The sequence below is a fragment of the Pangasianodon hypophthalmus genome, chromosome 18 (genome assembly GCF_027358585.1).
Source record: "Pangasianodon hypophthalmus isolate fPanHyp1 chromosome 18, fPanHyp1.pri, whole genome shotgun sequence".
Taxonomy (NCBI): domain Eukaryota; kingdom Metazoa; phylum Chordata; class Actinopteri; order Siluriformes; family Pangasiidae; genus Pangasianodon; species Pangasianodon hypophthalmus.
Window position 1 is genome coordinate 6303237 of NC_069727.1, and position 22554 is coordinate 6325790.

The window sequence follows — 22554 nt, forward strand, 5'->3', positions numbered from 1 at the left end:
TATCTATCTATCTATCTATCTGTCTGTCTATCTGTCTGTCTAGAGGTTTGCTTATGTATCTGTCTATCTATCTATCTATCTATCTATCTGTCTGTCTGTCTAGAGGTTTGCTTATCTATCTATCTATCTATCTATCTATCTATCTATCTATCTATCTGTCTGTCTGTCTGTCTGTCTGTCTGTCTGTCTATCTGTCTGTCTATCTGTCTGTCTAGAGGTTTGCTTATGTATCTGTCTATCTATCTATCTATCTATCTATCTGTCTGTCTGTCTGTCTGTCTAGAGGTTTGCTTATCTATCTATCTATCTATCTATCTATCTATCTATCTATCTATCTATCTGTCTGTCTGTCTAGAGGTTTGCTTATCTATCTATCTATCTATCTATCTATCTGTCTGTCTAGAGGTTTGCTTATCTATCTATCTATCTATCTATCTGTCTGTCTGTCTGTCTGTCTGTCTAGAAGTTTGGTTATCTATCTATCTATCTATCTATCTATCTATCTGTCTGTCTGTCTGTCTAGAGGTTTGCTTATCTATCTATCTATCTATCTATCTATCTATCTATCTATCTGTCTGTCTGTCTATCTGTCTGTCTATCTGTCTGTCTAGAGGTTTGCTTATCTATCTATCTATCTATCTATCTATCTATCTATCTGTCTATCTATCTATCTATCTATCTATCTGTCTGTCTATCTGTCTGTCTAGAGGTTTGCTTATGTATCTGTCTATCTATCTATCTATCTATCTATCTATCTATCTATCTATCTGTCTGTCTGTCTGTCTGTCTAGAGGTTTGCTTATCTATCTATCTATCTATCTATCTATCTATCTATCTATCTATCTGTCTATCTGTCTAGAGGTTTGCTTATCTATCTAACTATCTATCTATCTGTCTGTCTAGAGGTTTGCTTATGTATCTATCTATCTATCAAATAACTTCTATCAGTAACTCTAAAAACACAGCGTGTGTCTTTAAGACTACGTCATATCCGTCTTTTTTTTTTTTTTTTTTTTTTTTGCATACGCGTTAATATGCTGCACTTTCCCCCAGAGGATAACGAGGCTTTATGGTGGTGTGACGTTATCAGAAAACCTGGTTTAATTCATTAAAGAAGATTGTTGGCTGAGTAAGTGCGACTTTTACACTCTGTTTAAATTATTCTGCTTTTGTTTTTCAGGTTTAGCTCATTTGCTTAGCTCGTTAGCGTTGTGTAGTTTCGATGTGTTTTCAGCCCGATGTGTTTTTTTCCTACCCGCATTGAGTAAGTCCCGCCTCCCGCACTAGGATTGGCTAGTGCTTCATTTTCACACACAGTCCTCCTTCACTACAGGGCTGTATGGACGAGTAATTCTGACCAATCACAGTGCAGCAGGTGGTTTGGTCGTAATACGGATGGGGAAAAAACTCGTTAAAGCCAACCTTCCTCTAGATAAATGTAAACAGTTTTTGACAATATTTTTGGAAATCCAAGAATAAATGAATGGAATAACAGAAACAGTAGTCTGAAATAATATGACTTGCTATGTAAGAACAGATGAGCTGTTTTATTCAGGGAAATAAAAATAAAACCACACCTTAAATCAGTAGTATTGAGGGTAAGATATGATAATATGATAATATGATAGGATATGTAAATGAAACTTGTTGTGATCTCTACAGGTTTTCTCTGCTGGAATCACTGCTTTCAGTAAAATGTTTTTCACCTCTGAATTAAGCAGTTAAATGATAAATGAAAGAAATTTCTACCTCAGATTGCAAGGTGAGCTCTGCTGTGTGCATGTTAAAGAGCATGATCTGATGCAGTGTGCTTTAGTGTGCTTTAGTGTGCTTTCGTGTGCTTTCCTGCTCCCAGCCACAATGCCTTAATATACATGACTTTTACACCCATACAAGTCGAGCAGAAAATATTTAGTCAGGCTTTTACTTTTCCTGACTCAGATCAGCTGCTCACATGACATGCTTCTGTGGTTTTATCATGCAGTGCACAGGGGCCAGCCCGGGGCCGAGCAGCAGTGAGAATGTGCTGCTTGTTTTAGCATTCAGTAAACCTGCTTGTGTTCATGTAAACATTTTCCTGGGACACTGAGTTCATAAAACATTTAAACTGCTGATCTTGAACTGATCCTGTTGATTAATTCAATTCGTACAGAGTTATTTTCCTGTTAAAAGTAACTGTATGTAAATGCAGTGATGAGTGTGATTTTACATCAATAATCATTAAATGTTTTGTACAAATACGAATTCTAAATTATGTCTGTATAGGGCTGGGCAATATGATGATATGATATCAATATTGTGATATAATAACAATATTACGCTTTTCTAAGTATCGTCATGATGTCAGTACTTTTTACTCTGTTGTTACTCAGTGTAAGAAGTAACTGCCTGGACGATAGAACATTTTCATCAATCGTTTAATTTTCCTTCTGAAATTCTTTCATTTTTGTAAATGCTGGACAAAATGTTCTGAATTTTAGTTACACTTTTTGGTGTTTTGTTTGCAAAATGATAAATTGTGATGCATATCGTGTATTGAGAAGATGCCTGGAGATCGAGATTACCTTCACAAATGTTGTTTACCAATTTGTGGTCATGCCTTCAAAGCGCAACTCCAGCATTTTAATTTAAACTTCTATAAGCGATCATCAGTTTCATCAAATCTGTACACGTCTGATTTAGTTGTTTGCGATCTGTTCGTCACACACAGATCTTAACAGAAGCTTAATGAAATGCGCAGTATTGAGAGTTTGAAGCTCCGACTTGTAGAACGTTTTGGTTTAGCTCCACCCCCTTGGCTCTTCGGTGTCATATGCTTGGCTCCGCCCTGAAAATGTTACAGCCACAAAATGTCACATGAAATCTCTTGAGTTGCTGTTTGAAAACATGACCACAAATTTGTAAATGAAATTTGTAGCTTTGCGGCTGGGGGATGTGGCAAAAAAAAACAACTGAAAACATCTTTACGATACACAGTACTGTGTGTATCATGATATTTCATTTTGCTGAGGTTTTGCTAAACAAAACACCACAATTTTGTCCAGCATTTACAGAAATTAAAGACTTTCACAAAGTAAAGCTGGAACTTTAAGCTTTCTGAGATGGGAAAGTCTTCAGGACAGAGGACTAAGCGGTTAACATGACAAGCTGTGTCTTCAAAAAGAGAGAAAAAAAACCAGTTTTTGTAATTGCAATAACGTAAGTGATAACTTGTTTTGCGAATGTTCCACAACATTACATGTATCTATAAAGGGATAAAAAGTATGACAGAAAATCATGCTTTCATGAATTAAAAAAACTTGTAAATATTGGCATTTTGCTGTGATAGAAGAGAAGATAGAAGACTGTAGGTTTTCACACTTTAACGGCTGTAACATGGCTGTTCTTCAGAGAGCTCACCGCTGACGATGTGCTGCTGCCGAAGGAGCATGTAGTTCCTGCCTTCACTCGGGAGGAGAAAGAGAGAAGGAAAGCTGGGAGAGAACATGGAAGACTTCACCACACGGACTTATGGCACCAGTGTCCTGGACAACAGACCTCTGTTCGGGGAGACTTCAGCAAGGGTAGGACATTCAGTCTCTGAGAACGTCTCAGGTGACCAAGTGGACATGATGCTTTTATTCATATCTAATGCTTCTCCAGTGAGCTGTTGTGTCTTTCAGTGTTTCAGGCATGGCGCACTTACTTCTGTTCAGTGACGTTACTTTTTGAATAAACAGTATTTGTAGTTTTAATTAGGATATTTTTACCGTTGAGTTGAGTAAATTTGTAACGGACGCAATGTCGCACAGATCACTCAAACACACACACACACACACACACACACACTTATTAATGAGGTGAAGAAGCACCATTTTGTGAGTCATTTAGGACTCTTCTGACTTTAAAGCACATTTTATTGAACCGTTTGAAAGCATTTAATGTCATCAGACAACAGTGTTATTCTGTAAGGACTTTTAAGGAGACATCTGATAAAAGGTAACACCAGAAAGAACTTTACACTGTTTATCCCAAATGAATTTGAAACAACTTCTGTAGATTTTTTAACTTGCTCAGTAAGGAGTATTTGATGCTTTTAAAATCGTTTTTACTATTTAAAAATGTCTCCTATATAATTGTGTTTATTTATTTATTTGTCTTTCGCATGCATGTTTATTTGTTTATCTAGCTATTTATGTATTTTTTTTCCATTTATTTATTTATAACCTTGCTCCTGCTATGAATATAACCCTCGATGCTGGCATGGCATTAAAAATTAAACACTAACCCAAATTTGTAACAGCAATATGTACTTGTACTTCCACATTGGGCTAGTTTCTAATGCTAGGACCTACTGGTGTAAAATATTTCCTGTTTTTAAACTAGCTAGCAAGCTGATTTGCCTGTAACTCTGATACTTATGAAACAGTCCTTTTCTGCACATCATCATCATCATTTCTGAATCATTTCTTTAACTCCAGAGTTGGTCACATATTGATTGGAGGCTGTTAGGCTGTTATCCTTGTTAAGAAACAAAATCGTATTGTGTGAAAACTTGAGGTTTACACTCCTAGTAGAACCTGTATGTCTCTCTGTAGACTAAAAATAAAAGGTTTAAAAAAAAAAAACTGTATGAAGATGGACCGGATATGAGTATTGTGGGTAAATTTTATTTTAAAAACCAATTAATTAATTAAAGAGTAATTAAAAGAAACAAACAGCAAAGTGAAAAAAAAAACATCTTTACTTTTTTCTTTTCCTGATTTTCTTGTAGTTCACAGTTAAATAATATATTATATAACAACAATTGAGGGAAGCTCTGAACATTTGAAGTAATTAATATTCTGTGTAGCAACAAAACATTCACGTATGCAGTTTATTTATTTATTGGATATTTCCAAGCTCTTACCCAAGCCGTTATTTCTTACTTATATCATGACTTTTTATGTTTCAGTACTTTAGTTTGAGAGATTTTTACCTGGTTATCAGAGATACTTCATTCAAAAAAAATTTTTTTTTTTAAATCTGCATTAAGTGTTGTCTCACATTTCACTCTGTGTCTGTATGTTTTCCTTTCAGGATAGGATAATCAATTTAGTAATTGGTGGACTTGCATCTCTACTAGTGATAGTAAGTTCTGCAGAATTATCTTAATAGTTTGTATTGAAAAAGGAATTAAATGTTGAGTCCTGATGTTTCCTCTTTTTCACACAGGTGACCATTATCAGCGCTTTCGTCTTCCCTGCACTGCCTCCAAAGCCACTGAACATTTTCTTTGCTGTCTGTGTCCTGCTGATGTGTGGCTCAGTGCTGGTTCTGGTAGGTGAACAACACATAATATATAATATTATTGATAAATACTGTACATAAAGACATTTACAGTAGTTATTTGTATTTGATCTAGATTTGTGTTATTTAGAATTATTATTAGGAACATCTGGACACCTGCTCATTTATGTATTTATCCAATCAGCCAATCATGTGGCAGCAGTGCAGTGCAGTGCATAAAATCCTGCAGATACAAGTCAAGAGCTTCAGTTAATGTTCACATCAAACATCAGAATGAGGAAAAAATGTGATTTCTGTGACTCTGACCGTGCCATTGTTGTTGGTGCCAGACGAGCTGGTTTGAGTATTTCAGAAACTGCTGATCTCCTGGGATCTTCACATACAGCAGTCTCTAGAGTTTACTCAGAATGGTGTGAAAAACATCCAGTTAGCAGCAGTTCTGTGGGCCAAAACTCTGTGCTGATGAGAGAGGCCAGAGAAGCTTGGCCAGGCTAGATAGAGCTGACAGGAAGTCTACGATATCTCAAATAAGCACTCTTTACAACCATGGTGAGCTGAAAAGCATCTCAAAACGCACAACACATCAAACATTATCAGCGCTTTCGTCTTCCCTGCACTGTCTCCAAAGCCACTGAACATTTTCTTTGCTGTCGGTGTGCTGCTGATGTGCGGCTCATACCACATCGGGTTCCACTGCTATCAGCCAGGAACAGCAATCTGAGACACAGGATTTACAGTGTACAGATTTACAGACTACAGTGGGCACAGGATCACTGAAACTGGACAGATGAAGTGTTGTTTTTTCCAATCTTCTGCTGATTGGATAATTGTATGAACGAGCAGGTGTAATAAAGTGGGCTGAGTGTCTATTCAAGATGCTTCAACAGTGATTAAAAATGCCTTTGTTGTCTTTCTGTCAGATCTTCTGGTACAGACAGGGAGACTTGGAGCCTAAATTTCGCAACCTGATCTACTACATGCTGTGTTCAATTGTCCTGCTATGCATATGTGCCAACTTGTACTTCCACGATGTGGGACATGACAAAAAGGCCAATGCCTTATCATAGGAACACGAGGAAATTTCTCACAGTGGTAGAAGGTGTGTGTCCATGCGGGTCTTTCAGCACACTGAAACGGGTGACTCTTCCTTTCCTACAGCCCCATGCGGCTGTCATCAGGGCCAGTCTGCCTCTGGAGGTCTTCTAAGTGGACTAACAGTATTATAGATGTGACTATTTGCGTATTTCTGTAGCACGGTGGATGTGTATGCAGATGTTTTGCATCCTGAGTGCTGTATATTCCTGCATTGCTATATATGCCAATGTAATTGGGAGACTGTTCTTGACTATAAGCCATGGTTATATGCTGCAGAAAGCATTTTATATTTGTATATGTTGGATGTACATTCCTGATTGACATCTCTTGCATTTCTGATGCAATCTTGAAGCTGAAGCACTTACCAAAATAGAGACGCAGCTGGAGTCTGGCAGAGCGAGACGCTGTTCGGGTTTCTGCTCAGGTTTCTGAATTTCTGCACACTGTGTCATTTGATATGGCCAAGATTAATGATTGTTGATATTTCATTTCTAATGTGCATTTTATGTAAGAAATAAACCCTTATTCCCATGCTTTGGTGTGCTTGTATTTTCTCATTGGATGAAGTTGCCCTTTCAGGGTAATGTTTAACACTATTACTAATGTGAAAAACTATTTTTGCCTAACAATCTGAAAGGCAAGACCAAGTGCTGTGTGGCAATAGGGCAAGCAGTTTTAACTTTTAATGGTAGAATATAACAAGTCATAATTAAAGTTTTACTAGTAAAATATTAGCACTATAAATAAAATTTTTACGTCAGAATCCAAATTTATGACATGTAATTTAATTTTTACTAGCCAGAATTATTTTTACTAGCAAGAACTGTATTGTTACTAGTCAAAATTTATGCTGAAGATATCAATGGCAAGCCGTTTTTTACTAGTCGAAATTTAAATGTCGATATCTGCAGCTCAGATTCCAACTACTAACAATTTTCCTACAGATATCTTAAATTCAAATTCTGACTAGTAAAAATGTTATTTTTATCCGCGTTTTTTCCACACTTTGTACCTCGAAAATGACATGAATTTGAGTTCTGACCACTTTCCACTGATTACACTTTTGAGTTAAGCATGTCCTGAAAACACACTTTCCTGAACTGAAATACATTTCTCAACCATAAAGTTCTTCATTCCAGTTCGGACCGGATCTGTCTGGGTATGTTCTGTGTAATAAGACTGGCATAAAACCAAACTCAAATTTCTCATTTGAAAACTAAGCAGGGCAAGAACATTTTTTAAAATATATGAATGCTTTTTCAGAAACAGCAGTAAAGCAGAACATGGTGAATAACATTTTGTTTATTCAATAAATAAACACAAGACCATACACTCACATAGAAAATGTAACCCTTTGATAAATTAACATCTGTCCAGACAAGTGGACACTTGGTGTTTGGCTAATACACTATCATAACCGAACATTGAAACAGTGCAAATTTCATAAAATGTGAATGACAGAGCAGTACTCAGATGTCCATTAAAATAGTCATATTTCAGTGTAATGCTTTTCTTTTCAGTGGACCATAAAAAAAAGTTCTATGAATGCACCTTGTCCATAATTGCATTACGTGTACAGATCTACAAATATTCAGACATTATACAGATTCATAGAAGTAAACATTGTGTGTGTATGTATGTGTGTGTGTTCTCCCTGTGATTCTTCCTCGTGACGACTGGCTCAGTGTGTTCATACTAGTCTGTTAAATCTAATGACCAGTTTGGCAAAGTGTAGGAAACATTACGCACACGTTTCTGACTCTCCGAGCTTACACCACGCGGCCTTCACAATAATACTTGTCCTCTACAGCAGGATGTATTGAGAACGGTGGCGTGTTCACCCACAAACCCCCAACGTTCTCTTGCATTAGATGCACAAAATTGACAGCACGGTTTCATGATGGTCCCATACAGGTGCTCATCAGTCTGAGCCTTCCTCTTGGTTCTGCAGAATGGGATCTGGGGATGCAAACAGAAATAAAACCATTAACACAGAAATCTGGATTAAAATAGGAACCAAAGGGAGAGAGAAATTCATCCCGCTCGGCATCAGTTATGAATTCTGACCTGTCAGTGTACCGACGGGAAGGACGGAGTCAGTGGTGATGTCACTGGTCGGGATGAAGCTGCCCGGTGATGGAACGATTAGCACCGCTCCGTCACCAATCCCACTGTTCACCACCTCCTCCTTTAATTTCGAACTCTAATTTCAAAAAGAGAAAACAGGCCAGAAGCGGTTACATGTGTGAAAAAAAAATTGGGGTCCAATATTTTTATATTTAATTTTTATTTGTTTAAATAATAATAATAATAATAATAATAATAACAATAATAATACTAATAATAATAATAATAATACTGACAACATCAATGAAAAATTTTTAATATTTCATTATTTTAATTATTAATAATATTCAGTTTAGTAGTATTAAAATAGTCATTATTCAGTTTTTAGTTATGGCTTTTATCTAATAACAGCATAAATCTAATGGAAAGTTTATTGAAAGTTACAAATGCAGAATGGGATTAATATCGGTTAATGTGATACAAAACATATCCACAGCAGTTACATGGTAACAGTATAATAATAATAATAATAATAATAATAATAATAATAATAATAATAATTTGACTAAAAATAAATAAATATAATGGGTATAGCAGCACAGATTCATTTCAATATAAAATTCCAGCTGTTTAAATATTAGGCACATTAAGCAAATATGTCCAGTGCAAAAGTTTGCATCCCCAAAAATCATAGCTGAGGTTGGTGGAATTATACAGACAAATTATGGCATTCCGAGACGAAAACGTTTTACCTGATATCATGTTGACGGATTCATTATTAATACGCATTATTGGACTGTTTCATTACGTGTAATAATGAAGGAACAACTGTGAAACGACACATGAAATGTCTTTTCAAACATTTGCACTCAGCTGTGATTAATGTGGCTAATTTTTGAACAGCTGGAATACTATGATGAATTAAATGAGTGATGTGAATCATGAGGGGTCTCTGGACAGGGTTTTACATGGGAATGGGTCTCTGGCTACTACATGGGTTTAATTGTGTCTCTCTACTGGGATCCAATTAAAGAAATCAGAGAGCGAACTTCTGCTGAAGCAAGTGCTTCAGTTTCAGTAAAACCTGATATATGATTTATTAATTCATGACCTTAGTATTATAAGGTTCTATATGGATTAAGTATTAATAGTCCAAGAATGTTTTATACTGAGCCATTACAACCTACAACATCAGATGGGATAAATCCCAGGTTTTCCAGTACCTTATCTGTTGAGTCCTCTTGCATGACTTTAGAGCTCTGCTCACTCGACTCGTCCCCTTCCTTCGAGCACTCCGGCCCCTCAGCAGCCTCCTCATTGACCAAATCCTGCTCTGACGTCAACTCTGATTGGTTAAGAGGGTCGGGAAGGTCTTCTGATGTCACCGTCTGGATTATGATCCCAGGATGAGACATTTGCACCGTAACATTGTCGCTCAGGCTGTCTCCCTGATCGTCGATGTGAGAGGTTACATCAAAATAAATCATTCATCAGTTATCCAGTCATTATTAAAACATTCGAGTGAGTAAGGAAACACTCACGCCGAGGCTGTGTAAGATAATCTGCTCTGGTGAGCCGGGTGATCCTGCAGCTGTGAGCGTAACGGTGGAATTGGCAGAGAGTGTGAGCGGCAGGCTCTGATTGGACCCCGTCTGGAGGAAATAGGTACCAGGGGTGCCGGTGGGCTGCAGGTGGAAGGACTGGAGAATGGGGAAAAGAAAACGAGTAGAGATAAACACTTAAGCCCAGACATCACACCATAAATAAGTATTCACACCATAAATGCACCCAAACCCTGGATTCTCACCATTCCAAATCACACCATCACAATTCCTGTTTTTAATACACATTTTTTGCTATTCCAACCAGGAAACTGAGCATAATAAACTTTAGAGTAACATTCCAGACTGCATGTTAAAGAATTTGTGCCGTAGAAAAACAATAGCCAGTCATGTTAGTGCATTTTCACAAGCTCCAATATTTACACCTGGAGCCCAGAGTGCTATAAGTTCGAAAATCCGTAAGTGCCACAATCGACATTTAGGACCTTGCTGATGTTTAATTTTTGCTACCTTATGTGGATTTTTAGTCATGAATCAAATAAACATTAGTTAACGTAGGGTAACATTAATGTTAACTAATACAGCAAAATAATGTTAGTTAAGGGAAAATTAAAGTGTTACCTATTATTATTATTTTAAATTATTATTATTATACACACCAGTATCAGTACAGTATGGAAATTTAATTTTCAGACTTACTGGAGCATGTTATACATTTCTCAAGACTCATGTATTAATGAAAACCTCCTCACTGGACATATACTGTGTACAGCAATGTTCTAACCAGGGCCTAGGAGACAGTTTCACGTTTGTGCTGACCTTGGGTTAGAAGCATAGGTAAGAAGTTTTGGTGAAGGGCTATTTGTTATGTAGGCAGTTGAAGACTAAACCTGTGTATGTACATGAAGCTTCAATAAGACTATTCCTCTTCTCCAGGTTTGTGCCTGCTTGCATCTTTATTAAGAAAACCAGATAATATAACCCTCAAACTTCCATATGTACGTTAACACTCACTGGCAGAAGTTCAAACGTCTGCAGCGCTCCAGAGTTCAGTGTAATCGTCCCGCTTTCAGAGCTCCCACTCGTATTGTCTGTAGAAGCTACACACAAGAGACACAAGCTCAACACACAGCTCTGAGCTACAACAGTGTATGCAGGGATAAATGCTACAGGACTACACTCACAGACGTGTGTGATCTGTACAGGGATTTGGACAGGGATCTGTAACGCAGTGACAGGGCTGGATGAGGAGTGAACGGAGCGCGAGCCCACCACCACGACTTTATTCACTGTGGATGAGGGAGCTTCCACAACATCTTGCAGTCCTTTTAGCAAGACTGTATACACACACACACACACACACACAGGGTAAATGAAAATAAACAACAATCACAATTCATCAGTTTTTCATTCATTTGATACAAAAGCAATAATTGTAAATTAAAGACAAACTGAAAGTGACATTTTAAAATCTTGTTATACCACAGAACTGTTGAAATCTCAATTCATTAGACTCATTAGAAGGTGCTGATTAATTTTCTACAACAGCAGCTTTGACAGTAGTGCCACTACAAAACACAGGTTTATATGAATGTGCTCTTTGTAATATGTTACCGTTTCTATAGTAACAACTTACACTGGGATTTCTATGCTGGGCGAGCTACATAAAAAACTGATTAAAACGTGTATAATTATTGATACTGTGACATTTTTTTCCTTTTTGGAAGGAAGAAGAATGTCTCCAGTGTCAGCGCTTTGTAACAGTCAGAGGTAAAGCTGTTCGTTTACGTTCTCTGTCTTCAGGAGAGAGGGCTTTGCACTTTTGTCTTTTTTGTCTTATTAACTTCAAGAGAGAGAGAGAGAGAGAGTAAAATGAGGCTGGTGAGGGAACGACTGTTTATAGCTGCTGTAACGTAAGTGATAACAGGAACTAACTTTTTTCACAGCATTAAATTTAACTATAAATGGATAAAAAGCACAAAGTAAAGTGCAGCAGTTTTCCACCTATAAATATCCTCTGATTTTATACTTCATCACTGTATAATTGCGAGAGGGACAAAAAAATAACCATTTACCAACTAAATAATAACCGATCATTTACCACTTGAACCATGTTGAGATGATTGTGGGGGTAAAAACAAACTTTGGCCTCAGCATTCCTCCGTTCCTGGCTGCACGTGCAGGATTACAAAATTATGGCCTCACTCTTGGGACACAACTTTCATCCTTTTCCTCCTCTAATAAACGAGCCAGTGGTTTTACAGGATAAGCACTGATATATTTGCCCACTCAAATATCAATTCACTCAGAAATTTGTTCCGCTGCTGGAGTTGTCTTTAAGAATAATTACATTCAGTTCAGTACAATAAACATCTATCCAAGCTGCATACAATGCCTTAAAAGTATTACTAAAAATATCTAGTGTTTCTAAGACATATTTCTGTTAGAGCTCTAATCTCCTCACATGATTTACAAGCATAAAAATAGGCCTTTTATTTGTTTAGACAGGTTTATTCTTAATAAAATGTGAATGATTGGTGAATTTTTAGCATTTAAAAATGACCAAAGAAAAGAAAGTTCCTCTGTGCATCTAAGTGCACCAGAAAAAATGAACAGACTGCTACACAACCTTAATAATGTTAACAATGTATGGGTTACAACCAGATGTTGCTACCATTCAGATGAAAATTAATTTTATCTCTGTAGCACGTTTACAAAGCAGCTTTACAGAAATCTGGGTCTAGATCTATAATAAGAACCTGTTATGTAATATGTGTACTGGATATATATGTGTGGGTTTTTTTTTTTTTTTTTGCCTTACCAGGAAACGGAAGGTCTTTGTGATTGGCCACTTGTCTTTTAATGGTCCACCATTTGCTCCGGAGCCACTGAGGAGAGCGAACGCTGCTCCATCCCTCAGCCAAAATATCCCAGTTTATTTCGTTCTCATCTTCCGCCGCCAGCTCAATTATCCTACACACACACGTTCAATTATTATCCATCACACGCTCCCAAAGAAATCATTTAGATCTAAACACCTCTCACTGCTCAAATGCCTAGGTCTCTCTCACATACACACACACACCTGCGGATGAGGTTGATATCGTCCTCTTTGGTCCACTCTGTGCCTCCACTCTGCTTCCAGTTCAGGTAGTTGAGCCATTTGGAGCGGCACTGTTTCTCTGAGCGTGTGCCAACCAGATCAGCCACTGATGCCCACGAAACGCCCTGAGTCACCACATCACCAGCTTCTGTACCCGTCAGCTCATGCACCACCTCTGTCAGCCTCCTCTCTTCTTCCTCTGTCCATTTACCTGAGCAGGAGGGACAGAATTGACTATAATTCAAAACGAATAAAGAGAATAAATAGATTCACAACAGTTCCTCTAATGCCTTTATCTTCAAACCCACAAGGACCAGAAGTTTTTATTTTCTAGACAATAATTCATATTTTCTAAAATATAAGACCATAAAAACCTGTGCCAAATCAAATATGTGGCTCATAAACCAGACCATCGTAATGGAGACAGGTGATCCGCTGTGGTGACCCCTAATAGGAGCAGCTGGAAGAAGAAGATTTTGAGTCTATATGTACCAGTAATTTAAAAAACCAAAGACGTCCATTGCAATTTATTTTTTCATTCATTTTACTTTATTTTATTCTTATTTATTCTCACACTATTTTTCTCACTTAATTTATTTTTATTTTCTAAGTTAGTTTCTCATCTATTTGTTTGGCCATTTTATTTCCTAGCTGATTTTATTTCATGTCATCGCTATCTGCCCTCTTTCGCATACATGAGCTCACAGACGCCCATGAATGGCTAGCGTCACATTACAGTGAGTACACCATCATTCCCACCCAGAAAGCACGGCCAGTTTTATTGAAGCTAGCTACTACAGGTTTATGAAAAAGTAAGAATAATCCACGATCATATAAAAGTACACAGAAAAATTTTGGCTAGAAATGACTCTTCTGATTTGCCCAAACACGTTTTCATTACAATTAATTTTCTCATTTATTTTTATTCTCATTTTTCCCCTCATTTTTCAACCTTAAAAACAGACATTCTGAAAGTTTTGGACCAAATGTGACCTTCTGATTTTCATGTGTAAGGGTGAAAATGCAGAGAAACTTAAATGCCTAGAGGAAGTTTCCCTGGTTTGCCCAAACACTTTTCCGTTACAGGCTGGAAAAACTGCCTTAAAGCACAACGTCCAGGTTAAGACTAAAATGCTTTTTTCCCATTACATCAATTTAGCGTTAATGAATTATTTATTTTATTGATCGTTTTCAATTTTTAAAAACACAAAAAGTAAATAATGTTATTATTTCCAAGAACGGAAATTTGGCCAAGAGGCTTCATTTTGGTTTATTACTACATGTAGTATATGCAGTATGCACAAAGACGTTAAAATAATTTCAATCTGCAAAATCGAAATCTAGACACTGAGTCTAAATGTCTGACTTTAATACTGAATCTGTTGGCTTCGACTGTCTGAACTGAAGTGTAGTATCGGATGATTGGTCTAACCTGTATGGCACGTGTCCTTCATGAGTCTGCAGCGGTCCTTCACTGACGAGGCACTGCGTCCGAGAGCTGCCCCGATGGTGGCCCAGTCGTTTCCATGCTTCTGCCTGAGCCTGATCAGATAAACACCAACACTTACTTAAAAACAAAGTCCATCATCAAATCCTCAAACACAAAATCCTCTGAACACAGACTACACATAAGAAACATTCACTTACTCTTTTAATTTTTCAATTTCCTCTTGCGTGTATCTGTAAACAGTAAAAACTCGCTCAGTATCAGTACAGACATGTGAGAGCGACTTTAACCTAGCGCTCACTGCTACAGCGTGTCCGAGTACTTACTTGCCAACATGGTTGCGATTGTCATACATGCGCAACACACGTCTGTAAACTGCGAACAGGGGACGATTCAAACCCCACGCAATGCTACGATAAAAATCCTTTCGCTCTTCTTTTGACATGTCAAAGATGATCTCTGAAGGGTCCTGAATCCCCCGGTTCTGTATTCAGAAGAAACAAGAAATACAAGAAAATGTCCACTAACCATAAACTGTTGAAGTCAGGTCTTCTTAACAGCCCTTCAATCACAGTAATACTAGCCAATCATGGACATCTGCAAGCTCATGTATGCAGAAGAGGGCAGATAATGCTTTCCACCAAGTGATGCAGCATGAGCAGCAGTTCGAGAAGATGACGTGGATAGCTTCATGTGTCTCGGAGGGTTAATGATTTCTTCCATTTTTAATTACTCTTTAATGATTTATATTTTAATATTGCTGCTCATATTGGATGTCCCTAACTGACTCATGTTATTAAACAGGTGAGCTTACCTTGAGGTAGTTTTCAATGTTGCTCATTAATATATCAATCTCCTCCTTCGACCACATCCCCTGTTTCCACTTGTGACCTAAAGAAAGAGTGACATGTTATAAAACCTACATCATGTTAGCAGTTGAATCCTGCCACTACAGTTCAGTTTTGTGTGTTGTGTGTACCTTTGTTCACTAACGTGTTCTTGTCCTCTTTTGTCGTAAACCAGGCTTGGCTGACTGCCGTCACGTCAGTGGTTTTCCGTGAGGATGACAACTTCTCATCCTGCTTACATTACAGACACATTAGACAGCACTTCACACAGCATGTCTTCAGCATTTAGCAAGCGAGAATTCATGCATGAGCTACGTGGCTCAGGCTTAACACCCTCAGGTGAATACCTTTGATTGATTGCTGCTCTCCTGATCCAGCCCGTCTTTCATTTCTGTAGCCGTCATCGTCACCTCAAAGCTCTCCTCGCGCTCTGAAACTGAAACATGAACGTAATGCGTAGGTATTGGCTTTGGGGGTTTGTGGTGTGTGTTTTTAAACTGTGAGGACTTACGTGGAAGTGCAACCACCGAGTAAGCAGACGGCGTGGAGGCGGGGTCATCTGTCTCCTCACTGGACAAGCGTAATCGTTTATGAATGGGTTCGGGTTCCTCGTCCGATCCCATCGGCCCGTCATCTGCAAAAACCATTTGAATACGTGTGCAAAAGTTACGCTAAAGTATTTGGCCTTCAGTGTGTGATTTAACAGCTTTCACATTAATGGCAGTTAATGATAGAGTTAAGAGTGAATCATAGAATTTGTTGATCTAAGTTTTATTTTATCTCAATTTCAAATCTTGACCACAGATTAAAACCTTACCCAGATACAAATTCTAATCAAACAGCACGATAGACTCGTTATTCTAAATAAGTAAACAGAGACAAACGTTTCTACTAAACACAACACGTATCATGATTTACAGATTTGCTCACAAACTGCCAGCAATACAGTAGTGTTGTGTTTTTTTTTTTGTTTTGTTTTGTTTTTTAATAAAAAACTAATTGATAATACTTTGGTTAATGTAAACTATAATTTTTTTTTAAATATATTTATATTTCAAAATATAATAAAAAATTTTTTATGAATAAAATTATTTAACACTGAAAAGGAGAAGAAAAATCTGTAACATTAAAAAAATTAACATAATTTGTAATTAATGTTTTTTTTTGTATTTATTAATTATAAAAGATATAATGATATCTACAATACCTTTGAAAAGCATATTATGAAATAATATCAATATCATGATAAATTATATCATCATATCACCAAGCCCAACTCTTGAGATGAATCGTTACATAAATTCTGCCCCACTTTTGACCTTTTCATTAAAGAACATGTCATTTTCTACTGCCATTCCAGATATTTAAAGCAATTCAGATATAAGATTAAAATTAATCCCTTACTGAACATTTAAATCTAGGTCTCCACTTATTAAACTAAACTAAAACCAGGATTAAACTAGGCTTATACAATCCTGACCATTTTAAGGCAAGCTTCAGAGTGTGGTGCAGCTGAAGTAATAGATAAAACTGAAATGAATCCGGGCTAAAGCGTAAAACACTTCAATTTTTTCCCTCATATCTGTAATATATACAGGGTACACAATATCACATTGAAAATCTGGGATTTTTTTTCCCATTTAAAAATGGAAATAAACAGGTTTTAGAATATTTATATATTTAAAACAAAGAAAGAAAATGTTCAATATCTTTTATAACTTCAGTATCTGTTCTATTGTTCCATCCATTCTAATCTGGTATAGTGTTCATTATCTTGAATATGCTCAAGATTCTGCGCTATTTCTAGGTCCCTATTTAAATGTAAGCAAATGTGAAATATGATAGCTGCTTTGTACAAAAGGTCAGGTTTTCCTCATGCATAATCTCTTCTACTGAAGCATGTGTTCAGATGAAACTCTGATGGATTTGATCTAAAATGGATCATAAGGTTTTGCACAAACTTGTGGAGTCTGTGCCAGCTCGAGTGCACACTGTCATTAAAGCAAAAAAGGGACAAACCAAATACTAAGAAACTCATTCATGTAAATATTTCAAAGATTCTACTTTTCACTCAAGTTGTTGCCGATAATATAATCTGTAATGTAAATTGTTGTATTAAAATAAAAAAGAATGCAAAATAGGAGCATTTTTCACTAGTGCTCTCAGACTTTTGGGCCCCACTGTATCTCCATGTTCATTCACACACACACACACACACATACACTGACCGTTCTGAGCGCAGTGCAGGATGATGGTACCGTCGGTGTCTTGTGTGAAAGTGACAGAACTGACGGAGTCCAAAGCCACAGAACCTGAGACATCTCCTGCATTCATGCTCAGCCTGAGAGACATTGAGAAACACACAGTGAACTCTGAATATGATCCTATACCGAGCATATCTGTGGTGATACGAGACAGAAACGCTGGAGCAACATCAGATTGTATTTTATTCTGTGAATACATTATGTTTTTCGACATGAGAAATTGTCTTAAAGCACACCGTCATCATGGCTTCAACAGCAGATGTCAATATCGGATCATACTCGGATACTCAGAGCTCTGACACGTTTGTATGTGGCTCACGATTTTACCCAAACTGATTTACAGTTGAGAGAGGATGCAACTGAGCAGCAGAGGGTTAAGTGGCAGCCCAAAGCCTTAACCACCTTCCTCCCGTTATATCAGTACAACAACAAAATTGAAATGGAATTGATAAATCCATGCTGCATGCACACAGTCGATGGTCTACAAGTGGTATATGAAACATAAAAAAAAAAAAGCACCTAAAACAACATTCGAGAACAAAAAACATGCATCAGGCCAGCAATGTAAACTGTCCACATAATAAATAAGACACATAGGAAAAACAATTAAATAGTTTAGTACAAATAATAATAATAATAATAACAATAATAATAGCACCCTGTATTCATTTCACATCTTCAGCTCTGATGATGTTAGTAAAATACATTTCAGTACTACATACTCTTTCAGAATAATTCAGAAGTTTGTTACCTAATAATAATAATAATAATAATAATAATAATAATGTGACTATATTTATTTCACATTTTCAGCTCTGTTGATGTACAAACATTTAGATCTGTTTTGAGAAGTAAAATAAACTCTAGTACTGCAAACTTTGTCAAAATAGTTTATTACAATAATAATAATAATAATAATAATAATAACCTATACTGATTTCACATCTTTAGCTCTTCTCTATAAAATCAAAGGGTTGGCAAAACCTTTGATTTTATAGAGACAAAATAAACTTTTGGTAAAAACAGTTCAATAGTTCATTACAATTTACAACTACTATTTCTACTACTGATAGATTTATATATATTTATTTCACATCTTCAGTGCAAAGATTTTTCTAGGAAACATTTAGCAGCATTTGGATTTTCTGGAGATGTTAGCGACGGAAAATAAACTCAATATCAGCCGTAACTTTAATTTTTTCTAAAAAAATGAAGCCCGAGTTTTCGGAAATGAAGTGTCCATGGACAGTGGAGCTGCAGGCAGCAGAATAATGTAGCAGAGATAAAGAAAGTCAGACGCCATGTTCGCTCGGAAATGCAGCTGGAAGCCGCCGGTGACTTCCACATCGCTGTGGCGGTGTTTAAATGTTCTCAGATTTCATTTCAAAAACGCGCTTTACGGAGCCCGAGCTCTCCGAGGGCTCATTTTAATGTTTGATTTTACTACTTACTTCCTGTTTTGGGTCCGGGCACTTCGCAGGGACCAGGATGAGCCAAATACCAGGATGGAGGAAAAAAGGAGCCTCTTTTCACAAACCGGAAACGACCAGTAGTCACTTCCGGTACGAATAGCATCGACTTACCAGGGAACTATATGTTACGGACTAATAGTATATTACCCAAAATATGATTTTTAAATAGATTTATTCTTCACGTAAAAGTGATTTTACATTTATTTTAGTAAATATACTTCTCATTGCCGACCGGCTTTTGTGTTTACATATTTTTATTCATTTTTGGAAACAGCACCACCTTGTGGCGATAGTCAGGAAGGCTTGCTCATAAAATGATTAGGCTACAATTATTTATTTACATACATTTATTTACATTTATTTAACTTTATTTATAATATATAATTCAATTTTCAACTAGATAATAATCTAATTCTTTATTCTTCTAGAACCAGTACCATATACTACACACTATACACTATACACTATACACTATACATCATACACAATACACTATACACTATACATCATACACCACACACCACACACCACACACAATACACTATACACTATATACTATACACCACACACCATACACTATACACTATACACTATACACTATACACTATATACTATACACCACACACCATATACTACACACTATACACTATACACTATACACTATACATCATACACAATACACTATACACTATACATCATACACAATACACTATACACTATACATCATACACAATACACTATACATCATACACAATACACTATACACTATACATCATACACCACACACCATACACTATACACCACACACAATACAATATACACAATATACTATACACCACACACCATACACTATACACCACACACAATACACTATACACTATATACTATACACCACACACCATACACTATACACTATACACTATACACTATACACTATATACTATACACCACACACCATATACTACACACTATACACTATACACTATACACTATACATCATACACAATACACTATACACTATACATCATACACAAAACACTATACACTATACATCATACACAATACACTATACATCATACACAATACACTATACACTATACATCATACACCACACACCATACACTATACACCACACACAATACAATATACACAATATACTATACACCACACACCATACACTATACACTATACACCACACACAATACACTATACACTATACATCATACACCACACACAATACACCATACACCACACACAATACAATATACACCATACACGATACACTATACACAATATACTATACACCACACACCACACACCACACACAATACACTATACACTATACACTATATACTATACACCACACACCATACACTATACACCATATACTACACACCATACACAATACACTATACACTATACAACATATACTACACACCATACACAATACACTATACACTATACACCATATACTATACACCATACACTATACACTATACACCATATACCACACACCATACACTATACACTATACACCATATACTACACACCATACACTATACACTATACACTATACATCATACACCATACACCATACACCATACACAATACACTATACACTATACACCACACACCATACACTATACACCATACACCATACACCACACACCATACACCATACACCATACACAATACACTATACACCACACACCATACACCACACACTATACACCTTACACAATACACCACACACTATACACCATACACCACACACCATATACTATACACTATACACTATACACCACACATTATACACTATACACTATACACCATACACTATACACCACACACCATACACCACACACTATACACCATACACAATACACTGTACACCATACACCACACACTATACACCATACACCACACACCATATACTATACACTATACACTATACACTATACACCACACATTATACACTATACACTATACACCATACACTATACACCACACACCATACACCACACACTATACACCATACACAATACACTGTACACCATACACCACACACTATACACCATACACCACACACCATATACTATACACTATACACTATACACCACACATTATACACTATACACTATACACCATACACTATACACCACACACCATACACCACACACTATACACCATACACAATACACTGTACACCATACACCACACACTATACACCTTACACAATACACTATACACCACACACCACACACCACACACTATACACCTTACACCATACACAATACACCATACACTATACACTATAGTATACAAACTATAGTTTGTGATTACTGTGGTGGCTTTGGGGCTGCGGTTGCTGTGAGCAGCTTTGTATTCAGGACTCCATCAGTGGATAGGTTTAACAAAACAGACTTCATGTGAAAACTCTGATGAATTTACTGGTTGCACAATTGCACTAGTTGTCCATGTAGTACACAGTTATAGAAGGGATTTATTTATAATTGCACTGTTAGCACCCAGATGAGGATGGGTACCCTTTTGAGTCTGGTTCCTCTCAAGGTTTATTCCTCATATCATCCCAGGGAGTTTTTCCTTATCACCATCCCCTCTGGCTTGCTCATTAAATTCACATATTTACAATTTATTTTGGTTTAATTTTATTTTAATGTGTTTATTTCTGTAAAACTGCTTTGTGACAATGTCCATTGTTAAAAGCACTATACAAATAAAATTGAATTGAATTGAATTGAACTATACACCATACACCATACTATACAATATACACCATACATTACATTACATTTATTCATTTAGGAGATGGTTTTATCCAAAGTGACCTACAAAAGAGGAAATACAAGCAAAGTGATACATCAAGCAGAGAATAATACAAGTAGTGCTACCATGCAAGATTTTTAATTGAGTGCTAGAGGAGCAAAGTGCACAGAGTAGAGGTGTAAGAACAGGTGTAAGTGCAGATTTTTTTTTTTTTAGTGGGGACAAGTTAGGGGTTAGTGAAGTGTTCATGGAAGAGGTGGGTCTTTATCCATTTTTTTAAAGATAGTGACAGTTTCCGCTGTCCGGATTGAGGTTGGAAGTTCATTCCACCACTGAGGAACAGTCAGTTTGAAGGTTTTGGAAAGAGACTTCATGCCTCGCTGAGTAGGCACTACCAGGTGTTGGTGGTTAACTGATCGCAGGTTGTGGGAGGGAACATAAACCTCAAGGAGAGTGTTGAGGTGGGGGGTGCTGTTCCAGACAAAGTCTTGTACGTGAGCATCAAAGCCTTGAATTTGATGCAGGCGGCTACAGGAAGTCAGTGGAGAGAGAAGAACAGGGGTGTGATGTGGGTCTTTTTGGGCTGGTTGAAAACCAGGTGTGCTGCTGCATTCTGAATCATCTTGAGAGAGTTTGATAGA

At 36.9% G+C, this 22554-nt stretch overlaps 2 protein-coding genes across 4 annotated transcripts; one reads left to right on the plus strand and one right to left on the minus strand.

Moving 5' to 3' along the window:
- Positions 1-996: 996 nt before the first annotated feature.
- tmem243b (transmembrane protein 243, mitochondrial b) lies at positions 997-6896 on the plus strand. Of its 2 annotated transcripts, XM_026922689.3 has the most exons (6): positions 997-1129; positions 1663-1762; positions 3391-3563; positions 5059-5109; positions 5194-5298; positions 6189-6896. In XM_026922689.3, exons 3-6 carry the CDS (start codon positions 3486-3488, stop codon positions 6333-6335), a joined length of 381 nt encoding a protein of 126 aa, XP_026778490.1. In that variant the 5' UTR covers positions 997-1129; positions 1663-1762; positions 3391-3485; the 3' UTR covers positions 6336-6896. The 2 variants fall into 2 exon arrangements, with proteins under 2 accessions (XP_026778490.1, XP_026778489.1); XM_026922688.3 differs by lacking the exon at positions 1663-1762 and having other exon boundaries at positions 1002-1129.
- A 751-nt stretch (positions 6897-7647) lies between these two features.
- dmtf1 (cyclin D binding myb-like transcription factor 1) lies at positions 7648-19204 on the minus strand. 2 transcript variants are annotated; one of them, XM_026922634.3, is made up of 17 exons: positions 19106-19204; positions 17619-17731; positions 15902-16024; positions 15738-15826; positions 15522-15621; positions 15357-15433; positions 14869-15026; positions 14743-14775; positions 14528-14637; positions 13078-13306; positions 12814-12965; positions 11177-11329; positions 11007-11092; positions 9972-10130; positions 9654-9878; positions 8431-8566; positions 7648-8322 (listed from the first exon to the last, which is right to left on the minus strand). In XM_026922634.3, exons 2-17 carry the CDS (start codon positions 17722-17724, stop codon positions 8285-8287), a joined length of 1974 nt encoding a protein of 657 aa, XP_026778435.1. In that variant the 5' UTR covers positions 17725-17731; positions 19106-19204; the 3' UTR covers positions 7648-8284. The 2 variants fall into 2 exon arrangements, with proteins under 2 accessions (XP_026778435.1, XP_026778434.1); XM_026922633.3 differs by having other exon boundaries at positions 15522-15624.
- Between the last annotated feature and the right edge of the window lie 3350 nt (positions 19205-22554).

Excerpts from the sequence above, each read along its gene's own strand:
- dmtf1 (XM_026922633.3), bottom strand. The coding sequence starts at position 17,724 with ATGAATGCAGGAGATGTCTCAGGTTCTGTGGCTTTGGACTCCGTCAGT. Across the intron at positions 15,625-15,737 it reads AGAGCAGCAATCAATCAAAG|CAGGATGAGAAGTTGTCATC; the intron begins GTATTCACCTGA and ends CTGTAATGTAAG. Across the intron at positions 8,567-9,653 it reads AAGAGGACTCAACAGATAAG|AGTTCGAAATTAAAGGAGGA; the intron begins GTACTGGAAAAC and ends TTTTGAAATTAG.
- tmem243b (XM_026922689.3), top strand. The coding sequence starts at position 3,486 with ATGGAAGACTTCACCACACGGACTTATGGCACCAGTGTCCTGGACAAC. Across the intron at positions 3,564-5,058 it reads TCGGGGAGACTTCAGCAAGG|GATAGGATAATCAATTTAGT; the intron begins GTAGGACATTCA and ends TTTTCCTTTCAG. Across the intron at positions 5,110-5,193 it reads TTGCATCTCTACTAGTGATA|GTGACCATTATCAGCGCTTT; the intron begins GTAAGTTCTGCA and ends TTTTTCACACAG.